This window comes from Alligator sinensis, unplaced genomic scaffold (genome assembly GCF_000455745.1).
Source record: "Alligator sinensis unplaced genomic scaffold, ASM45574v1 scaffold647_2, whole genome shotgun sequence".
In the NCBI taxonomy this organism is placed as follows: Eukaryota; Metazoa; Chordata; order Crocodylia; family Alligatoridae; genus Alligator; species Alligator sinensis.
The window spans coordinates 2,236,883-2,259,414 of NW_005841832.1; the positions used below are offsets into that span (position 1 = coordinate 2,236,883).

The following is a 22,532-nucleotide window of genomic DNA, read 5'->3' on the forward strand; positions in this document are numbered from 1 at the left end:
TGCCCCCTGATCACGTGAGTGGCCCTCCTTTGGACCCTCTCCATGCTGTCCACATCCCTCCTGAAGTGCGGCACCCAGAACTGGACGCAGTACTCCAACTGTGGCCTGACCAATGTTGCATAGAGGGGGAGGATCACCTCCTTGGACCTGCCCGTGATGCATGTGTGGATGCACGACAAGGTGTCGTTAGCCTTCCTGACTGCATCCTCACATTGGTGGCCCATGTTCATCTTGGAATCAATAATGACACCAAGATCCTTTTCTGCCTCTGTGCTTACGAGAAGGGAGTTCCCCAGCCTGTAAGTATGGTCAATCTGTTTATTCACCTCCTAAGTTCTGAGCCCTTGGTAGTCAGTTTTCCAGGTTAGATCCATGACTATGAAGACAAAAATTGTTTTCTTCTTAGAACTGAAAGCCAATATCCTTATATGGTACCCTGATTCCAGTAGCTGGCACTTGAAAATACGACACAAAAGTCATAAGGCCTGTGCTAAAACAGTGAGAGTTTCATTCCCATGAAAAAGCTGATATTGCCTTGCTAAAGAGGCCTCTTTAGCCCCTCCAGTGAAATGATGCCTCAAATTCCAAGCATGCTTTCACGTCTATGATTTTCTGTGCAACTGTGAAACGTTCGCATGACATAGGCAATAGGTTTTCTACATCATAGAGATGCCAGATGAGAGAGTACTTTATATTATTAGGGTACAAATGAGCTGATGTCAGTGCACCAACTTCTGATTCAGTCATCTATGACCTGATTATATATCTGAGTGGGGAACGTTTCTAGAAATATCACCCTTATCTCTATGCAAGTTTGCATCATTTTAATGAAACCATGGGGAGGTCAACTTCCTTCTAACTCTTGCATTTTCATAAAAAGTGTTTGGCTCCTACCGTAACAGGTGGCAATATGACCCCCTAAATCAAGCATATCCACGCAGGCTTGAATTAATTTCATTAAACTGGCTTAAATTCATACCTTAAGTTAAACCAAGGCAACATGCCCGGTAATTAGTGTGTGAATGAGGTTAACATGAAGCACCAAAAAACCTCAACTAGCTTTTGCTCCAAGTGAAAAAGAATGTGCTGCTAAGTGCTCATTCCAAGCTGTTCCCTATTGCAGTGCACTTTTCAACAGCATATTAATTATTTAAAAGCAAGATAAAATACCCAAGTTGGATGAATGGAATGGGAGCAGTTGAATATTTCTGGTATCCTTATGGAAGCACCAGCACATAGCATGATGTTTATCATACAGCATATGATAGTGTCCTATGAATGATGAAAGGACAATGAATGGGATGAAAACACCCAGCCAACCAGGTAGTACTTGCACATTCTAAGGGTTCATTTTCATCAACATACATCTGGTTCAAGTTAACTGCATCTTTGAAGCATGGTAGAATGCAGCATTTTACAATACTTTCCTGCTAGAGATTCAAATGTAGTGAGATGGATTGGGAAATGGAAATTGTCCCGCAGGAAGCATCAACATTTTCATATTACTTCTTGTGATTCCAAACAAGAACATGAAGACAAAATCTCAGAAAAATCAGGGAACAGAAAACATTCCAAAAACTATCTACCAGAGATGCTGACACAAAAATGTCAACAATTCAGGTGTAAATGAAACTGTGCACAAAACAGCAAAACAGTATGTTTTTTGTTTCCTAATATTTAAAAAAAACACAGTTATTTATTTCAAAATGCTGTTGGAACCACACAGTCTTTAGCCTTTTTAGCTTTAATTCTCCTGAGCAGCAAACTGAAAATTTTTAGCCAAATTATCATCCTCCCTTTGGAGAGAAACTTTTTTTCTTTGGAGAGAGAGTACAGCTGTACTGCATTTGTGGTGCAGTAAAAAGACTGGTGCTGTCAGGAGGAAAAGGACATTGTGTTATTTAGGTGTCTCCTTGTTTGAAGAGAGCAGGTGACTAGTCATATCAGTCTTGCTCAGCATGGAAATAAATGGGATTTTGCCTCCAAGGCGTGGTTTACCTCACAAGGTTTTCCTGTCATAAATACACTGGCTTGGAGTGTGAATAATATAAGGCCCCTACCTTATCCTACACTGACACAGCTGAGATGGAAAATTCCAGATATGAACACAACAATGCCAACAGCAGAGATCCAGTTGTCTTAGTTTGTGTCCTGTGAGGAGGTGGTGTAGCCACACTAGTACTAAAACACCTAGTCCTCACCTAAGCCATGCCTCCCCTAGGAGACACTACCATGAAGTAGGTGCAGCTGTGCAGAGGTGGCCCCAGTGGGTGAGGAAGAAGATATTCCACATCTGGGTGGACGTTTCCCAGTCTTAGTAAAATCAGAAAAAGTGAAATAATGAGAACCTAGTGTGGCCATCTCTTAGTGACCACCATCATATGCGATCCTGCTTCCTGTTCCTGTCAAGGCAACAAAGCCAGCCACTGGCAGTTGTTGAGTCATCATTACATCATTACTGATTTCTGTTGTGATGATTGTGGGTCTATCTGGGTTCTGTTTCACTCTCCCCTCCTCATCATTAACTTTCACCACCCTTGTCTTCCCAAACAACCCGCACTTCTACTATGTCAGGGCATATCCAACCACTTTCTGCCAAAGAGAGAGTTTTGACTTGGGGTCTGTGCGTCAGGGTACAAAACAAACCATTCCTATCGTCACCATTTCAGATGAGGCCTCCCACATGGCACTAACCCACACCAAAACTGCAGGGCTAGATCAGCTGCCTAGATTTAGAGCTCAGTCTGTTCAAAAGGTTTTGCATGAAAAAAGGCTTTTCAACCAAAATAGATTTTTAATGGAAATTTTCAACTCCATTAAAGTTTTTCCATTTATTTTTCATGAAAATCAGAATCTGAGAACTATTTTTACCAACAGGTACCTATACACAAGCAGTGAGTAGGAATTCCAGGACACTGGAGCAGACCAAATTAATCGAGTCTGCTAGAGGGTGGGAACTACCACGATCCAGCAGCCTCCTGCATCTCATGTAAACAAGCTTTAGTTCATACACCCCCACCACCATTTTTAAGCATGGGGATGCTGATACACAAGACATGGCAGAACTTTAATTAGAGCGGCTATCAGAGCCGGTCTGATTACAGTGTTACCCGTCCCACTCCCAGAGCACATGTAAAAGTGCACAGTATGTTTTTAGCTTTATATCTGAAGTCCCAAGAAGGGTATTAGAAAGTTTATGGGAAGGAGAGGTATGGCTTTGCAGGGGGGGGTGGGGGGGTGGTATTTGTTGTTGGGTTGCGTTACATGTTTTGTTTTGGCTTGGGGTTTTTTTATATGTTGGCAAATGTCCAGGTTGGAATATTTTTCACTGAAAAAGGTAAAATATGTTTGTTGGAAATGTTGATAAAAGCCAGTTTTTTAGAAAGTTTTATAGGGAAAAATACTTGGCCTTTCTTGCCTGCCTTATCTGGGAGCAGTAACAGCAAGAGAAAATGAAATATGCAGATGGCACCTTAGGGATCACAGGCAAGACTTCTCACAGTCAGACTCAATGGGCAAAGCAAAGATCAAGCTTGGTGGTATTTGTGGTCAAAGTCTTAAGTGACCAGCACCATTCTCTCTATCCCATTCCCTCCATCTTGCTTAGTGTAGGGAGAATGCCCCTTCCTGCCTCACCAGCATCATTGTTCCATCCAAAGGTGGAACAGTGTTGCAAGCAGGCAAATCTGTTGCGACTGTTAGTAGTGCCAGGTAGTGCCCCCAACCTACAGTGCTGAATGCACCCAGATACACTATTTCCAGTGCAGGAGGTAGCCTGTGTGGAGCAGCACGGCATAAGGGCAGTGCTGCTTGCCACAGTAATATTATGGTGCTTTCAGTTCCTTGGAAATATTCACCCATGAGTTGCTCTGCATTGACATTTGCCTAGGTGAGGTGTAAATGGATGACTGTGATGGGATGGTTTCCAGGTAAAGTTTCAAGAAGAGAGGGAAGTCCCAAGCAAGTCTCAATGGACAATTTCCATGTGGAAACCACTTTGAAAACTGATGCAATGCTGAGGTCAAGAGTGATTCTCATCCTTTGAAAACACAAATATGGCTAGTTGAAGTGGATTTATCCTTACTGGGGTGCAATGGAGGAGATGCACACTGAGGAATATTGACCCTCCCAGAGGTGTTCTGGGGACCAAGAAAGTCCAAGGAGACTATTGCACCAATATTAAGTACTCAAGAAAATAAATGTGAATACAGTTTAATAGTAACGTTAATATTAAAAAGAAACTGGCATGCAATTGATAAGACAGTATAGGTTAACCATTTCAAACCACATAATCATATATTCATTACTACCAGAATTTTTAATTTTTGAAATAGAAAAAGATTAATCTTAAATACACTGGGCACATCTACACGAGACATTTACTGGGCAGTAGACTAATTTACTGCTGGCTAGCCTCATGCTAAAGCATCCTCATGCCCCAGCCAGCCCCCTGCAGCATGTTGAGCCAGGGGGAGCAGCCCTGAGCTGGCTGGCTAACCCCCAGGGCCCCATGCCAGCTAGGGCTGCTCTGACCTGGCTCAGCGTGCTACAGTCCCAGGCACATATTCAAATGGCAATAAACTCTGGAGTTTATTGCTTCTCATTAATTGCACATGTAGATGCACCCACTGTGCAGTCATTTAGTTCTGCTACAGTAAGTACTAAATGACTGTGTAGTAGCCACTGTCACTGCACAGTCCCGGCACCTCATTGGTCATTTCCAACCCTAGTGTCCAGTAGCGTTGGTATCACAGCTAGTGCCTGCTGACACTACCACGCTGTAGCTTGTCGCTATGGCAACGTAGTATCTCATGTAGATGTACCCACTGAATTCTAAAGTCTTAAAAGCCTCTAAAAGATAGCCAACCTGTTAGGGAAAATGACTATTTTAAATCTAGGATTAGAAACTAAATTTTAAAGGAGTGATTATCTTAGTTCATTTGTAAATGAGCTATTCAGTAAGAACAGTAGTTCAAGGACGAAGACCAAATATTTGGAGGTGAACCTGGATTTTTATATGCAATTACCTGGCTCAACTTTAAAAGCTTTTTAAATAAGGCTAGGTTCTGGCCCTTTGAGTTGATGTTCGGAGGGCGAGTTAGGGGTCCTCTCGATTTGGTGAGAGAAGAGTAGGAAGGGAAATTCTCTTCCAGTAAGACCTCTGTGGTAGAATACATGCTCAGCTTTCATCAGAAGCTAACTGACATGATGAAGGTGGCACGAGACTCCCTGGCCCAGGCCCAGGAGAAGCAAAGTGCCTGGTATGATGAAAAGGCTTGCTTACGTACCTTTGAACGAGGTGATAGGGTCATGGTTTTCCTGCCACTGAAGACAGACAAGCTGCAAGCAGCTTGGGAAGGTTCTCATGTCATCCTGGACAAGCTGGACAATGTGACCTATGTAGTGGCCAGGAGTGGGAAAAAGCCTAAGACAGTTCATGTGAACATGCTTAAACCATACTTTAATAGAAGTGATGTGGTATTCTGGGTTTCCTCAGTAGAAGGATCACCTGAGGATCCAGAGGAGCCGGTCATGTATGGTAATTGGGATGGAGAGGCAGGAATAGAGGAACTCCACCTGCTGGACCATCTACCCTCCCAGGACAAGAACAAGCTGCTCGCAGCACTCAAAGACTTTGAGACCAACAAACCAGGTAAAATGACCCTGGCAGTACATTCTATAGACACGGGCAGCCATCGGCCTATTCAATCCAGATCTTACCCAGTTAACGAGAAGGTGAGGCAAGAAATTAACCAAGAGATCACAGAGATGAAAGGGTTAGGGGTAATCCGGCCTTCAGCGAGTCCCTGGGCCAGCCCGGTGGTATTTGTCTGGAAGTAGGATGGGTCCATCCAGTTCTGTGTGGACTACCAGAAGCTGAATTCGATTACCACCCTGACTCTTACCCTATGCCCAGGACGGACTCTTTACTTGATTGCCTGGGCCCAGCCAAGATTATCTCTACTCTTGATCTATCCAAAGGATTCTGGCAAATGGCACTGGATCCAGATGCCATAGCCAAGTCTGCCTTTACCATGCCTGTGGGACTATATGAGTTTACAGTTTTACCTTTTGGTATGTGCAACTCTCCCGCATCTTTTCAAAGACTGATTAATAACCCGTTACAAGGATGTGAGCAGTTTGCCATGGCTTACATTGATGACATCGCCATCTTCAGTCAGGACTTTGAATCGCACCTGATTCATCTGACCACAGTGTTAGGCAAAATCAAGCAAGCTGGTCTTACTGTGAAAGCCAAAAAGTGCCAGTGGGCACTATCTGAAGTGGTATATTTGGGACATCATGTGGGTGGAGGACATATTGCTCCCTTGTGGGAAAAGATCGAGGCTATTAGAGACTGGCCACCTCTACAAACCAAGAAGGAAGTCAAAGTCTTCCTTGGCCTAGCTGGATATTACAGGCGGTTTGTCCCTAGATTTGGAGCAACAGCAGCTCCCCCACATGAGCTGACCAAGAAGGGCAGCCCTGATCCAGTGGTCTGGAAGCAGGGGTGCCAGGAAGCATTCAACACCCTAAAGGCTGCCCTGATCAAACCACCAATTCTGAAGGCACCGGTCCATGATAAACCCTTCTACGTAGCCACTGATGACTCCAACTCAGGACTAGGAGCTGTACTCTTACAAGAGCACCAAGAGACACGGCACCCTGGGGTGTACCTAAGTTGGAAGTTAATCCCTCAGGAGCGGAACCTGTCATCTATCAAGAAGGAGTGTTTGGCAATTGTCTGGGCACTGAACAAGCTGAGGCCCTATTTGTGGGGGCAGCAGTTCGCCGTCCTTTCAGACCATGCCCCACCGCAATGGTGCAGACAATGCAAAACACCAATGCCAAGCTTCAACAATGGGCCTGGCAGCTTCAGGAGTTCAGCTTCACCATCGAACACATCAAGGGAAGCCAGAATGTGATAGCAGATGTCCTGTTGCGAAAGGACTCTTGGTAGTGGGTCAGATGGCCTCAGGCCCACCTGAGACAGCTCTGGCATGGGAGCTCCCCAATGTGCTTTCATGTTCTATGTGTATTATTGTTATGACCAGTCTTATGTGTTGTGTAATCTCTCTTTAGGTGTGAAAGGTGACCCTTCCAAACAAAACACGCTCGTACCCATAGCTCTGTAAAGCCATGTGTCCAAGCTTTTAAAGGAGTGGGGGGAAGTGTGGCAGAAGGCCACCTCTGTTTCTCCCCAAAAGCTCTGCTCTGTGGCAATTTGGTTAAGATGGGCCCTACAGAGGGTACACACCTTACCCTATATCTTTAGGTAACCTGAGATGGATACATTCCTGAGGGAGGGGGGAAACCTGCTCCCTCTGCCTGCGTGACTGGCATCTCATACCTGGGTGAGGGGTTTGGGCACCCTGGGGTGCTAGGAACTGCCAGTCTGCCCAGCAACTAGTGATGCATTTCAAATTGGTTGGCTGACAGCCAGCAGGTGCTGGCCTCCATTGGACCAGGTAAATGAGGTCATAAGGGCTATATAAGTTAAGGACTGCCCAGGAGGAGAAGGAAGAAGCCATGAGGAAGACTCAGAGAGAGAGAAGACCTGGACGATCTGAAACTTGCTCTCTCTCTCAAAACTCATGATAAAGGAACTGCCTGCCTCCAGAGGGAATCTCCACCTGCCTCTGGATGATACTTGTGAGTAAGCTACCTGAGATCTAACTAGATATATGGCTTGCAGTAACTCAGATGCGTGATCAAAGGCTACCCAGCCATGCCAGTTTGCTCTATGGGATTTCTCTGATATTGCTCTACCCTGTACCCTATTCCAACCCTACCCCTTGTAACCAATAAAGTTCTCCTTTGTACCTAGCATGGGAAATTTATTGGGAGTGGATCTAGATTATGCCTTGGGGTCCCCTTGGTTCGGCTGACTAAGGGAGACCACTACTTGTGCTTCCGACTGAGGGAAGCATCCCAAGTTCTTGAAGTGAATCAAGTACCCACAAGGGCTACTAGGCCTGTGTTTCCCAGGGTGCACAGAGCCAGAATCAAGCCCATCCTTGGGTGGTGGCAGTGTGACCCCCAGGCTAGCGGGTGCGCTCCAGGAAGGGGGTCGGCCAGACGTGAGGCACCCCCAGGGAGGCACTCGGAGCCTGGAAGGTGGTCAGGCACAGTGAGGTGCGTGGCTCAACGCAGGAGCGCCCTCTATTGGCCCACCACACCCCCTAACCCCTGACCTTTGCCACCCAGAGTCCCTCCCCTTGCCCCCAGAAGTACTCCTTTCAGCAAGGGGTTTTGCCATCTCAGAACCAGAAAAATACCAAGTTATATTCTAAAAAAAGCAAACATCTACAGCATTCATTAATTTGATTTTAAAAAATATATATTTTGTCTGGATTGACATGATTGTATAGTGTACATAGAGGTGATTGCACAACAGCTTAAAATGAAGTCTTACTCTTGTATATCATGGGGGTGTGTATAGGTTTGTGGGGGGCTGTGGATGTGTGGGTATTTGGGGTGTGGGGGCCTGTGTATGGGGGGAGGGTGGCTGGGTGTAAGAGGGGGTGTGGGTGTGAGTATTTGCATGTATGGCAGTGTGATGGGGGTGTGGGTGCATGTGTATGGTGGGGTGTGGTTGTGGGATACCCTATGAACACACACACACACACTGCCCCTGCCTGCACGCACACACACACACTCTGCCCCTGTCTGCACGTGTGCATATGCGTGCACACACACACACACACACACACACATGCACACACACACACACAGATACTGGTGGGCCCTGTGTTCCCTGGTCTGGCAATGCAGCCAGGAGCCAAGTGGTGCCGGAGCAGGTCTGGGGGCAGGAAGAGTATGAAATGGCTAGGGGTGTGGCAGGACTGGGCTGATCTGTCCTGCTGAGGGCTCCCCCTGGGTCATACTGCCCCTGTCTCCTATCAGCTTTGACAGGATAGGCAACCAGGAACAAATAAATATTAATTTACTAATTTTTGTAGGGGCCCTGTGGGCCGGATAGAATGGCTTGGTGGACCAGAGCCCACAGACCATATTTTGCCCACCCCTGTAATAGATTACGTAACCCTTCTGCTGAGCACCTGTCAGCAGCAACAAGGGCTGCGTTCAATTTCAGGGATACCAAATATATTTTACCGTGGCTCGAGCCCCCACCCAGTCTTCCTAGGAAACACTTAAATGGATTACTAGGGTGTCCAATAAAACCAACAACCCTGTTCTCGCAAGCAGTGTAAACACAAATGCCAGATTTATTACAAAGCATAAAAAAAGCAAAAGTGATCACTAACTGTAATTTTAAAAGACTACAAACTACAAAACAAGTCTATAGGTGGCACTCCCCATGGTGGGGGAGGGGGTCTTTACCTATGCGTAGGCAGTCTGTTCTGGGGGCCTGCACATCTATACCTGCCCTTCAGCAAAGGGCTGAAAAGGGGGGGCCCACACCGAAGAGTCCTATGAGCTCCTTCATGGGTCCACTGCAGTGCAGGGAGCTGATAGAAAGTGTAGGTCCTTCTGCATTGCAAAGGGCTCCTTGTTGCTCCCTGCAAAACTGTAGTGTTGATCCTCACTTCTGCATGGTGGATATGAGGGATGAACTGCAGTTTTCATCAGCAACTCGCACCCCAAAGTTTGTAGTCCTAATCCCAGCTCTCCTGGGGCAGGAAACTGCAAGGGAACTCAGAAAAAACAGCCAAATAGCGAAAGAGCCAGATCAGCAGCCAGCATCAACCACGCTGCATTGGTCAGGACACAGAGCCACAAAAGCAACATGTGCCAGGCCTAAAATGTGCCTGGCCCAGACATACAGCAAACAAACATACAACAGCGCTCAGCAATACAGCTAAGCTGAAACAAAACCTCTGTAAAATAATAAAAGGGGGACTTCAGGTCTGTCCTGCATCTGGGCCTGAATATACAACAAAAGATTGCCAGGCCAGCTTGGCTGTGGCCAGGACATAGTCTCAGCCACACTGCTAGTTTGAGACCTACCAGCTATGAAACAACAAAAGGGTGGGGGAAGGCCTATTTTGGCTTGGACCTGAACTAGAACTACCATCCAACCACAACACTTGGTTGGGGCATAAACTGCAAAAGGGACCAAAAAAAGGACCCAGGCCTATTTCACTGGGCTTACACTGGGCATCAAAAAGCCAACCAGGCCTATATACCACTAAGGCCTGAATAAGCAACAAAAGTGCCAGGGCTTCACCCTGGCCCAAATCTGCCAGCCAACATATGGCTGGGGTTCAGCCCCACAGTAGTAGGCTGAAATGCAGCAGCTGTAAAACAGCAAAAAGGGCCCAGGGCTTATGGCTGCAGCCTGGACTAGTAGTCTCAGCTATACCACCATGCTGAGACACTACAATCCACAACACAGTGACTGCCAGGACCCTGTCTTCTGGTCACTCTCCATTGGGGAAGGATACACTCATGGCATCCTCCCACTCAAGGCCTGCATGGCCTAAACAGCCACACAGCTATACTGAACCTAAAAGAAGTTGCAACAGTAACTAAAATATGCCAGGCTCTCATCCCTGGTCCAGAGTGTGCCAGCAAAACTGCTAGGCTCCAACCTTGGCCAGTTTGATGCAGGGATTGATGTCCCCCGCCTGCATGGCATCATCCCACTCAAAACTCAGAAAACAAAAGGGGAAAGGAGAGGGAGAGAACAGAGGTCTCAAGCCCTGAGACAGACTTTCTCTCCCTGTACCTGAGGCTTTCCCTTCACATAGCTTCAGTTTGGTTCATCACTGAAGAGCAGGGGTTAACACCCCCCACGGGAAGCAGGCTTTTCTGGTTCCCAAATCAGCATTCAGGCTTCAGCAGCCCCAGAAGGAAGAAGAGAGCCCAGAACAGGTGGCCCAGACCCTTAAATAGCTTTTGTGTCCTCATCACTTGGTCCCAACCAGAAGCAAGGATTATTTGAACACTGGTAATGCAGACCAATCAATTCAAAGGTGGTCAGCCCTCCAGGATTTGGCCAGAGTTACTTAACTAGTTTTACAGGTTCTGCTGAGGAATCTTAAGGTAACGGTCTGAGGGAGGAGGGGAGGTGGTCCTCTCCAGTCGAAGAGGAGGTAAAATATGCAGCACAAACAAAATGCACAGCAAAATAAAACAAGAACACACTTCACCACACCCCAACTGTGTGTGGGTGTTACAAGTACATCACATTTAATATAAATACACCTATTTGTATCCTATAAACTACGCCATGTGCTAAACCAGATCTATCAAGTATAAAGTCACTAAAAAAACTTGATGCAACCTTAAGTTAATTTCTTCTGACCTGTCTTTCTTGCTCCTTATAAACTCTTTTTGCCTCCAACATTCTCTCCCCTGCTCTTTGCCATTGCTGACTCTTCTGTTATCCAAACTCCGATCAACTGAATGCCAGCAAATTGTCTACCGTTAACACCACTAGGCATACTAGGGCCTACTACAGTCTACAGAAACTTCATGTTTCTTACTTTTGCTCTGACGAAGCTTAGATAAATCTTTACATCAACAGGCTGAGTTCAAACCCTGCCAGGAACCTTCATGACTTTTATCCACCATCCACCCAGGCCCTCATCTCTACAAGGTAAATTTCCCCTGCAGGATTGGATCAGGTACATGGCAAGAGGATTAGGTGAGGAAGCAAAATCTTTGATCAGATCTTGGAAGGAGCTGGCAATTGCTGATAAAATAATTTGAGTTAGCAACTCAGCTCATTTCACTAGAGACAGTCAGAGACAGCCCTCTTCACGGGTACCCAGATGTGCGCACAGTCCCCAGGGCCTGGGGCTCAGCCTGATGCCGCATGAAGTAGTGGGACTCAAAAGGGTAGGACTGGACTTTTTGTTCTGAGGAATATGCTGCTTACTGACAGTGTATTCTCCTGGCTTGTGTAGGGACAGAAATCTATTTAATGGAGGTAACTGGGCTTGCTCAACACCTGAACTTTCCATTAAGGGCCTCAGTCTCCATCAGTGCCTTATCCTGGGCAAGAAACTCCAGTGGCATCAGGTGTGAGACCATTGCAGGTATGAAGAACTCACGATGCCTTTCCTGACCTTCATTCCTATTTCTGACTCACAGACAACGTACATCTCTCATGGTGCCCTGGGACCTGCAACTCCTGTTTGTTTCTAGTGAGTACATGGCCAGTGGTGGTGGGCATTGGAGGCAATGTGAGGTGGGCATAATCTTTGGCAACACTTACATGGCTGAACAATGAGGTATTGCTGTCCTGAATTATGGAAAAGCTACAAGGTAAATATATTAGCAGAGACCAACCAAGCGCAGTGCCAAAACACAGCAAGGAACAAAGTCGCTTTGAATCAGTAGCAGAAAAAAACAAACACCATGGTTCACATTTAGTCTGAAAAGAGGAACATTCATAGTTACAGATGTTAAGGCCAGGAGGGATTACTAGATCATCTAATTTGCTGTCTTGCATATCTGACAGTGGAGAATGCCACAAAGCTAATCCTGCATCCAGCCCTAGGAGTTTTAGAAAAAAAATTTGTCTCCACACACACCCTTTTCTTTAAAGCAGTGATTCTCAACCAAGGTGCCACAGCATCCTTGGGGGCCATGAGGTTCTTTTAAGACTGCCATGAGGTGCCATGCAATATTAGCACTGCTAGGTGTGCAAAATCTACACAATTCAGATAAACCCAGCAATTTCAAATAGGAATCCATAGTATTAAAAATACTCTCACCTATTGTGGTCTTTCTGAGCTCTTTGCAAAAGAATTGCTCTATTATTTTCCCATAGTCAAAAAGGAGCAAAAGCTCAGACCTGGCATTTTCCAAAGGGTGCCTTGAGTTTAAAAAGATTCAGAAACACTCCCCTGAGCATTTTATCTCCATGCATTCTCAATCTATCTATCTCTAGGATTTTTTGATAGATATCAAATTTACTTGAGTGCCTTTAATACCGAATAATGTTACTAAATATTTTTCTGGAGCTACTATTAAAAGTGTTTTGGACCAAATTCAGAAACCAATGGCAGCAAGACAAACCTAGGGCCTTGTTACACATTGCACTTTGAGCTGCTCAAATGTTGATTCGCGTCAGTGTTAGATCAATTCTGGAGCAGCCACACCTTTAAGACTAAAAACCTTTTCGGACTGTCCCCAACTTGCACATCTGTGACTTGCCACTAGAGGGCTGGAAAGCAGGGTCCTGACTAAGAGCTACAGTTGTGAGTTTCCACTACAGGGCTGGTAAGCCGGGACAGGCTTCTATCCCCACTCTAGGTGAGGGGGCATGAGAGAGTAATTGGGGAGGGGGGTGCAAAACATGAAGCTGTAAGGTTAAGAATTTAATAGGATGGGAGTGGGTAAAGAAATGAGAAGTGGAAAGGAAATGTGGGAAGGGTGGTGAAATGAAGGATGTCAGCCACTGAAGGATAAAATAAATAGGGAGAAAAAAAGTAAAAAGAAATAAAGAGGAAGTAAATGAATGAAAGTTTCATGTTTTTAATAAATTGGAATTTGGGATTGGGGTGTGGGGGGTGTCAGTCATGCTTCCTGGGGTGGTTGGAAGGTGGAAGTCATGAACACCGCGTGCCCCCCAGCAGCTGGTGGGGCATAGCGAGCTCCAGCAGGCATTGGTGGCATGGTCAACGGCAGGAGTGTGGCGGCAGTAAGCGTGGAGGAAGGTGGTATACGCGGGGGGGGGGCAACCACCTGCAGATGCTGCCGGCAGTGTCGGTGGTGGCCAGCTGTGATCGAGGACCACCTGCAGATGCTGCCAGCAGTGTCAGCAGAGGGGGGAGGGTGAGCGGTGACCGCCCACAGGTACCACCGGCAGTGTCAGTGGCACCTTTTTGTAGGGGGTGCACCACCATGCTCAGGGGGTGCACGTGCACCCGCATGCACCCCCTACACACTGCCAATGGTGGGAGTGGTGAGGGAAGGCACTTTCAAGAGAGCTACTGCCCCTGTTCTGTAAAGGGAGCCACAGCCCAACGGGACCCAATCTGGCCCCTACCTTGTTCCACCTCCCTCCCCCACCCTTGGTCCCCCTAGACTCCATGCCTGGATCCATCCATGCTCTGGGACCTGGCTAGCTGGCATGTGCCTTGAAGTCTGTTTGCATGGGGTTCCACCCTGGGGGTGGAAAGGTCACACCCTTGGGGTGGGAGGGGGAATTGGATTGGTGCCAGAACCACCCCCTGAGCAGTAGAGTTCAGGGGGTAGAAAGTTTGTCCACACAGAACAGGAGGGTGGGAGAGGGGACAGTGCATCTGGTGATGCTGGAGGACTGCAACTTGAGTGGTTCATCTGTGAGGAGTGGCCACACATTAATGGAACACAAGCTGGGTAACATGGATCAGAGATAAACCTGGAGTGACGTAATGTTAAGCTGCCTAAAGTGTGTTTAAAACTAGTTTCAGGTATTAATGTGTGGACAATCCAAAGGTTGAGAGCTACAGGACCTACCTAAAATTAATATGTAACAAGGCCCCCCAGAGTCATTGCAAGGCAGTGAAGAGCAACTTGTGCTCTCACAGAGCTAAGAATAAAGTGAAAGTCACTCAGTACCACCAACACAATGGCATTAGAGCCAGATTCTAATTTACTATATATTCTGGGGTACATCTAGAAAAAATATACTTACTTGAATAACTAACTGCAGCTTTATCCAATTGTAGTAAAATCTGAATCTGCAATTTTTCAATAGCTTGGTGTAATTAGAGCAGTGGTTCTCAAACTTTTTAGATGCAAGGCATCCCTTGCTAGACTCAAGGCACCCCACATTAGACTCAAGGCACCCTTGGAAAATGCTCTCTATTAGCTATCACTTGCTTCTTGCCTACAGAAAAATAATAGAGCAATTCTTCTCAGAAAGACCACAGCAGGTCAGAATGTCTTTGACTCTCCAGGTTCCTATTTGAAATCTCATAGGCAGACAAGGTTCCTTGGGTGAATTTGATATCTTTTATTAGACCAACCCAAATGTTTGAAATCTCTGCATTTATCTTGTGAATTATGTGCAGGTGTTCACACACCTAACAATATTATTATTGCAGAGCACCTCATGGCACCCTTAAAAGAATCTCACATCACCCCAAGGTACTGCCTGTTTGAGAAACACTAAACTAGGGGCACACTACTGTTCAGCCCTACTCTGTGGAGCCCCCATGCATAAAAATCTGTTCTTCACAATACTTATCACAGATCCTACAGTCCGCACACCTGACTTCATCCTGCCACGCCATCAGTGGGCCTTGCTGAATAGGTTCCAGACAGGACAAGCTCTGTGTGCAGTCAGCCTCCACAATTGGGATCTTTGCAACAATCCAAACTGTAGTTGTGGCAAAACACACACCATGTCATGTATTTTCAATGACTGCCCATTAATTAAGTTCTGTGGTGGACTACAGAAACTGTACATGATCACCAAGGACACTATATCACAGGACTCAGCAATTACACACACGCTGAATGACTTCACAATCGCTGGGTGCATCTACACAAGAGCTGCATCACTGTAGCAACAAGCTAAGGCAATGTAGCTCATCGCTACAGCAACAAAGCATCAGCAAGCATGAACCATGACACTAATGCTACTCTTAACGTGACACTGATGCAGTTACTCTTAACAGCAGTTACTGTGCAGTATTTAGTACTTGCTAAAGTTGCTAAACTTTCATAAAGCACTTGCTGTAAATGTAACAACTTTTAATGTAACACAGTAACAACTACACAGTTGGGCACATATGTAGACGTGCCCATTATGTAGAATATCTCTGAGTAGAAACACCTTGGATCCTCCCGGTCATGATAATAATATCCTGCTTTTCCCATAGCTGTTTTTTGCTTCAGGGGAGTTGATAACAGATGAGTCATATTTATTCTTTATTTTACATCTGGCATAAGACCTCCCACTTTCACACATTTCATTATGGGAAGCATTTGCCCTTCCCTGTAACCTGTTGCAGAGAATAGATTTCTGAAATGTCTTTACTTGAGCTATAATGCGTTGGGTGTTAGAAGGTAAAAGCTTACATTAGGTAAGCAATTCAAGGTTCTTTGGGTAAATATGATATCTTTTATTAGACCAACTGTATAGTTGGAAAAATTGTTCTTTGCAAGCTTTCAGGTACAGGCCCCCTTCTTCAGGCATAGGGAGAGTCTGCTGGTCTTTGTCTTCTCTCTAGGGTCTGAATAGTAGCTTAGGCCAATATGCAAAATGGAGGTCTGTGAAAATGCAAATGTGTGGCAAGGAAGATCAGAGGGGATAGAAGTTAATTAGGTGTGAGACAGTTTGGTGGGGGGTGGGAAACAAAAGGTGATAGGTGATAAAATGCAGCTAGGAAAATAGAGAGAGAGGTTACCTGGCATTCTTTATGCATTGACATTTTCCTGCATTATCTTAGTAGAGCTCTTTGAATCTCCACACATGATTTATCTGATGAATTTGACCTTTTTTGCCTCCTCCAAATCAGGTTGCAAGTAAGAGGTTTCATTTTTAGATCATCTTGATAGAGGCATAAATAATACACTACTGCCATTATACCCTGGATAAATGAATAATTTGCTTAACTGTAGAACACAAAACCAGTTCCAACTTGTTGCCTATTGTTTATGTGGTAGCATATATTGGTTACTGGCACATCAGTTAAGGGTATGAACTGCTTAAGGGCAAAGCATCTTTCAGACCCACTGTCTACTTTGCAATGCAACTATACTCTGACTAACTGCATAGAAATGGCAACAGGGAAGAAGCTATCTAAAAGCTGCTATTAGAAGCTTTGAGAGTTATGGAAGTAAGTCGTATTTGAATCTGCTACCACCACAGTACTGGAAATGCTATAAGGCAGTGATTCCCAATCTGGATGCCACCACACCTTGGGGTGCACCCAGATCCATTTCAGCATGTCCTGAGGTATAAAGAGAAAAGTACATTCTTAGGGTCTTACCTGCTTTGCTCCTCTCTGTCCACACTGTCTGGCCCCTCTGCAAGGAGGTAAACGTAATAAATAAATTAGTTTTTGAAATAGGGTGCTTTTCAGTTCACAAAAGGAACAGAGGGGTGCCTTGAGTTTAAAAAGGTTGAGAACCACTGGACTTAAGAAATGCTAGATAGGTACACAATGTGTGCATCTACACGTGCATTTATACTGGCTTAAATTTACTATGCAATAAGTGGGAATAGGCTAGCATCTGCACATGCAGGCGCTAACGTGCATTAACACTGTGTATAGACTGACTAGGGACTAAAGTTAGTCCCAAGTCAGTCCACACATACAGTGTTACTGTGCAGTAAGGCATCTACATGTATGTTACTGCGCAGTAACTAATCAGGCTAAATTTGGTATCTCAAGTCAGCATAAGTTGCCATATTTACTGTGCAGTATGAGCATTCAGGTGTAGACATGTGCCCATACTGCACAATAATATCGGTTACTGAGCAGTAAATGCACACACGTAGCGATATCAGGGCTTCAGTATTAGCAGTGCCTAAACTTACCAGTTCCTATTCTCTTCAAGATGTCCAACAGTGGCCCCAGAACTATAAGAAGCCTTAAACATGAGGGGAGCTAGATACAGTTTGTGGGGGGGAATACTCATATCACATTAAGAGCACTATGCATTTAATCATCACTTTTTCCATTAAGTATGAATAAATGCATATTCCAGGTATGTTCATAGCTTTTCGTCAGCCCTGAATCTATGCACTTAAATAGGGTACACTAGGAATATTTGTTCACCTAGTTCACTAGATAAGTTATATAAGGATTTTTGCTGGGTTTTTGGTTGTAGCCATGTTGGTCTAGGGATATAGGTAGGCAAGGTTCTTTGAGTAGGTGTGGTATCTTTTATTAGACCAACTGAGCAGTTAGAAAAAAGTTCTAGGCAAGTTTTTGGGCACAGAGACTCCCTACGCCTGAAGAAGGGTGACTGCACCCAAAAGCTTGCCTAGAACTTTTTTCCAGTTACTCAGCTGGTCTAATAAAAGATATCACATCTACTCAAAGAACTTTACCTACAAGAATTTTTTGCCTTTATGTCCAATTTTGTATAAAAGAGAGGGTTTCACAGTTGCAAATTTATTCCTGAAGGATCTAAAAAAGTAACAGCTAACACTTACTTACAGAAGAACTCTAAAAAGTTATCAAACTTTTAGTTTATTGATATCCCTCTTCCCAGCTTATACCCCAAGTGCATGTGGAAAAATTTGAAAGTGCGTATTTTCATTGGAATGTGCCATGGAAAATATGAGCAATTTGGTGAAAAACTTAAAGCCATTTTTTTTTCAGTCCAAAACAACAGCTTTTCATTAAAAAAAAAAAAAAAAAAAAAGCTGCTTTGAAGCACCATGGGGGATTTAGCCTCACCTTTGAGCCTGATCTGCAGAGGAGAATGAGGACATGAGAAATAAATGATGAATCCCAGGAGGCACCACCATAGAAATTCCAAACAATTATTTTTTTATTTATGATGTTTGTCTCCTTCAATTAAAAGTTAAAGTATTCTGTGAGGGAGCAAATGCTTTCTGCAAAACAAAATTCCTTTTCTTCATTGAGAAGCAAATATCAGTGGAAACATCTGACCAGCCCTAACTCCAAAATGTTCATACTTGATGCCAGAGTCAGCCTTAGGGGCGTGTGATGTGGGTAACCTCCTATGGTTACATGGTCAGGGGGGCACCACACACACGCACACACATCTGAGCAGCCCACACTCACAGCGGTGCTCTCCCATGGCCCTACCCCCACCCCACCCTGCCCCAGGTAATCCCTTCCCCAGGCAAAAGGAACGGTGCCCAGCCCAGCTTTCCCCCTCCCTCTAGCCATTCTCAGGAGGAGCTGGGCTGGGCATGTGCAGGCAGGGTGTTGCCTGCTCCAGTCTTCCCGTCTTGCTCTCACCTGCAGCAGCACCACTGATTTGGAGGGAGTGGGTACCAAAATACAAGTTTGCCCAGGGTGTCATTTTCCTTAAGGCTGGCTCTGCTTGGTGCCAGCTGTTGGAAACTTGGTCCCCAACAGCGTGGGTATAGTGCTGTTCCCATGCCACTCAGCTGCAGGGTGGGTGCCAGAGCCTGGTAGTGTGCTCACATCAGGGTCACAGGGACCAGATACCGGAGACAGTCCAGAAACCCCAAGTTCTGGGCCTCTCCTACCAGCCAGAGTTTCAGATGAGTTCAGTTCCCTCCAACTGAATTCTTGTCTCTCACATAGGCTGGCATCTGTTCCCATTAAGAGTTTGTATACTCCTTTCTGCAGGTGAAGAACCAAGCAGGCCATGGGGAGACTCAACAAGACAGTAGTGACTGAGTTCATCTTGGTGGGACTCTCCAATCATCCCCAGGCACAGGTTGCTTTCTTTGCAATTCTCTTGGTGATCTACCTGCTCACCCTGCTGGGGAACAGCCTAATCACAGTGGTCATCTGGACTGACTCACAGCTCCACACCCCCATGTACTTCTTTCTCAGCAACCTCTCCTTCCTAGATATCTGCTACACATCCACCTCTGCACCCCAGGCATTGGCCAACTGCTTTATAAAGCGACCCACCATCTCCTTCATTAACTGTTTTTCCCAGATGTGTATCTCACTCTACCTGGGTGTGACAGAGTGCTTCCTGCTGGCTGTCATGGCCTACGACCGCTTTGTGGCCATCTGTAATCCCCTGCACTACCCCCTCATAATGAATGGGAGGGTATGCATCCAGTTGGCAGTTGGTGTGTGGGCCAGCTCCTTCTTCCTGACAGTGATCCCTGCCCTTACAATGCCAGCTGAATTTTGTGGGCCCAATGTCATCAATCACTTCACCTGTGAAGTCCAGGCTGTGCTGAAGCTGGCCTGCTCTGACACCTATCTCAATGGCATCATGATGTTTGCTAGTGGGGTCCTAACACTTCTCATACCCTTTGCCTTCATTTTGGTGACATACATCCGTATTGGCATGGCTGTGTTGCGCATCCGCTCAGCCCAGGGAAGAAACAAAGCTGTTTCCACCTGCAGCTCTCACCTAACCGTAGTCAGTATATTCTATGGTACAGCCATGGTCATGTATGTTCGCCCACAGACCAAGTCTGTCTCTGAACAGGACAAACTGTTTTCTGTCTTCTATGGGGTGGTGACACCCATGCTGAACCCTCTAATCTACAGCTTGAGGAACAAGGATGTGAAGGGAGCCCTGAAGAGGGTGGCTGGCAAGAAAATGCTCACTTAACGCCAATGAAATTGCCTGAATGTGAACCTGAGAAATATTCCTGAAAAGAAAATGACAGGAGTTTTGCTTTGCTTAGGGACCTCTTCAAAACATGTCTCTCACTACACTGCATGGTAGTGATTCTTCAGCAAGCAGACTTTGAGCCTGCCTGCAGGAGGCTCAAAACGGAAGTGGGTTTTAATCCAGTCCCTTAGCTTGGTCTCCATTCATTTTCTTTGTAGCTCAGACTCTGTCCCACAGAAACAAGCTAAAGTCCATGTCACAGGCCCTGAATGTCTGCTGCTGTAGAGACAGTCCAAAAAGTGATATACACAGAATCACAGCACGTGGACCATAAGAAGCTTAAGACCGGGCATCAGGTTTTGGTGTTCCTTTCTCAGTAGGGCCCTGCACAAAGCCTGGGCACTGCTGACATTGCACTTCCAGTGATATGAATGACAACAGGGAAAAAGCATTGGTTCCAGGGGCTGGTAGCTTCCTCTGTACAGGGGCAAGATTCTGGTGTGAGAAAAATGGCATGCAAAATTCCAGGCAGACTGCATCCTGTTGGGCACAAGTCAAGCACTGCCTGGTCATAAGGTGGGAGTTGCAGTTGGAGGTAAATTATCCTATGATCTTTTTTACCAGAGGGATTCTTGAACAATTCCTCTGAGGTACCTCTGAGTCAACAACCTGAACAAGCCAGACTCAAGCTGGAACTAGTTGTGAGCTCTATTATCATTTCTGGTGGCCTCTAGAGCCATAGCCAGGGGTCTGCCTGAAGAGAGAGCAGGGCCTGGCTCCAAGCAAGCTCAGGGTAAGGATTCCTGTTACACTGCCAGGATGGTCAGGCCCATGGGGCACATGTGAAAGGTGCAGAAGGGTCATGTTTTTCACAAGGGAGAGATGAACAGATCATGCCAACCACATCTTCCCAACTGCATGGTCAGGTGAACCATGATGCAAATAATCCTAGCTATCACAAATCAATCAACCTTTAGCTGGCCACAGCCAAATGGCATTGCCTGCACTGCCCAAGGCTTCTGTAGGTACCAAGTGCCCTATCCAAGGACTGGCAACCTAAGGCCTGAATGCCAAATCAGTGTTATGGAGCCATTGGATCAAACAAGTGGAATCAGGTGAAATGATGGAGGTGTTTTACCATAGAAGGCTTTGCCCATGCTATGGCCAGGTGCATAGGTAGCTTTGCCCGCTCACTACAACTGCGCAGTGAGGAGAAGTGGCAACTCTCAAGTCCTAGCACGGGCCCACTTCTGTCCTAAGCTGGGTCCTGCCAGCCCACTTCCAGAAAATCTTGCTAACTGATGCCCTATGCTATGGATCTGAAATGTGAGAAATCATCCCATTGCCCTACATGCAAAAGCTGGGGCCTTCTGTCCCAACCCCCTCAAGAACAAGATGAGTGTTGGGAAAGCTTCAAAATCCACTCAGAGCAGTGACTGGCCCCACATTGTCCGCAGCCAAAATTGCTTGGGTGAAGTGGGCAATGGACCCACTACTTCCTGTGGGAATCATTGATATACAGTGGGTGCATCTACATGTAGCCGTATGGTGCCTTTTTTTACTGTGCCACCATTTGCCAACAAAACCATTTGCCAACAGACACTACATCAGAGATGGCTTTATGTGCAGAAGGTATTTCATGGACAGTAAGGTTTTTCTTCGGGGTCAGAGGAAAATGACTTTCTGTAAGTTATTCCCTCTCATCACATGATACACACCACCATTTCGTGCAGAGCAGCACTACTCTTAAATACCCTCTCTATTAGAATAATTAAATAAGCAGCACCCAGTACCACACATTAATAAATCATGAGTTGGCATCAAAACCAGGAATTTTAAAAGAAATCAGTGTGAGTCTGTTTATTCAACTACTTTTTGGACCATCAGCTTCCACAATCTTGAAGACAAGAAATTACTTATTTTTTCTATTTTTTCAAATGAAAGGTTTTGGTGTAATCTTGTGATAACCAGCAACAAGCACTTGAAAATATAAAACAAAGGCCAAGAGGCCTGCAGGGCTATTGTTCGAGCTTGTCCACTGGGAAATTCAGTCCCTCATGCAGGAGCCAATATTAAAACAGAAACTATTTTAGAACCAATGGTGAAATGATGCATGGAGGGCGCTTTCATGCCTATTTCTAAGGCAGTGAAAGTGTCGCACAATAGAGAAATAGTCAGTGTTTGACATCATGCAGACATGCACACAAACTTGCGTCAGTTTGATTAAACCATAGGGAGGTTCACAAAAGACTTCACTCCAACTCTTGATTTTACATTAAAAGGCATTTGGTTCCTACCACAACAAGCAGCTAGGTGAACCCTTAATATTGAACAAGTCAACACATGGAATTTTTCATTAATTTCACTAA

The 22,532-nt window shown here is 45.6% G+C and overlaps 1 protein-coding gene across 1 annotated transcript; it reads left to right on the plus strand.

Annotated features, from left to right (window-relative positions):
• The first annotated feature begins 19,227 nt into the window (after nt 1–19,227).
• LOC102378095 (olfactory receptor 13H1-like) lies at nt 19,228–20,160 on the plus strand. The gene has a single exon (XM_006015027.1). It carries the CDS (start codon nt 19,228–19,230, stop codon nt 20,158–20,160), a length of 933 nt encoding a protein of 310 aa, XP_006015089.1.
• Nucleotides 20,161–22,532: the final 2,372 nt, after the last annotated feature.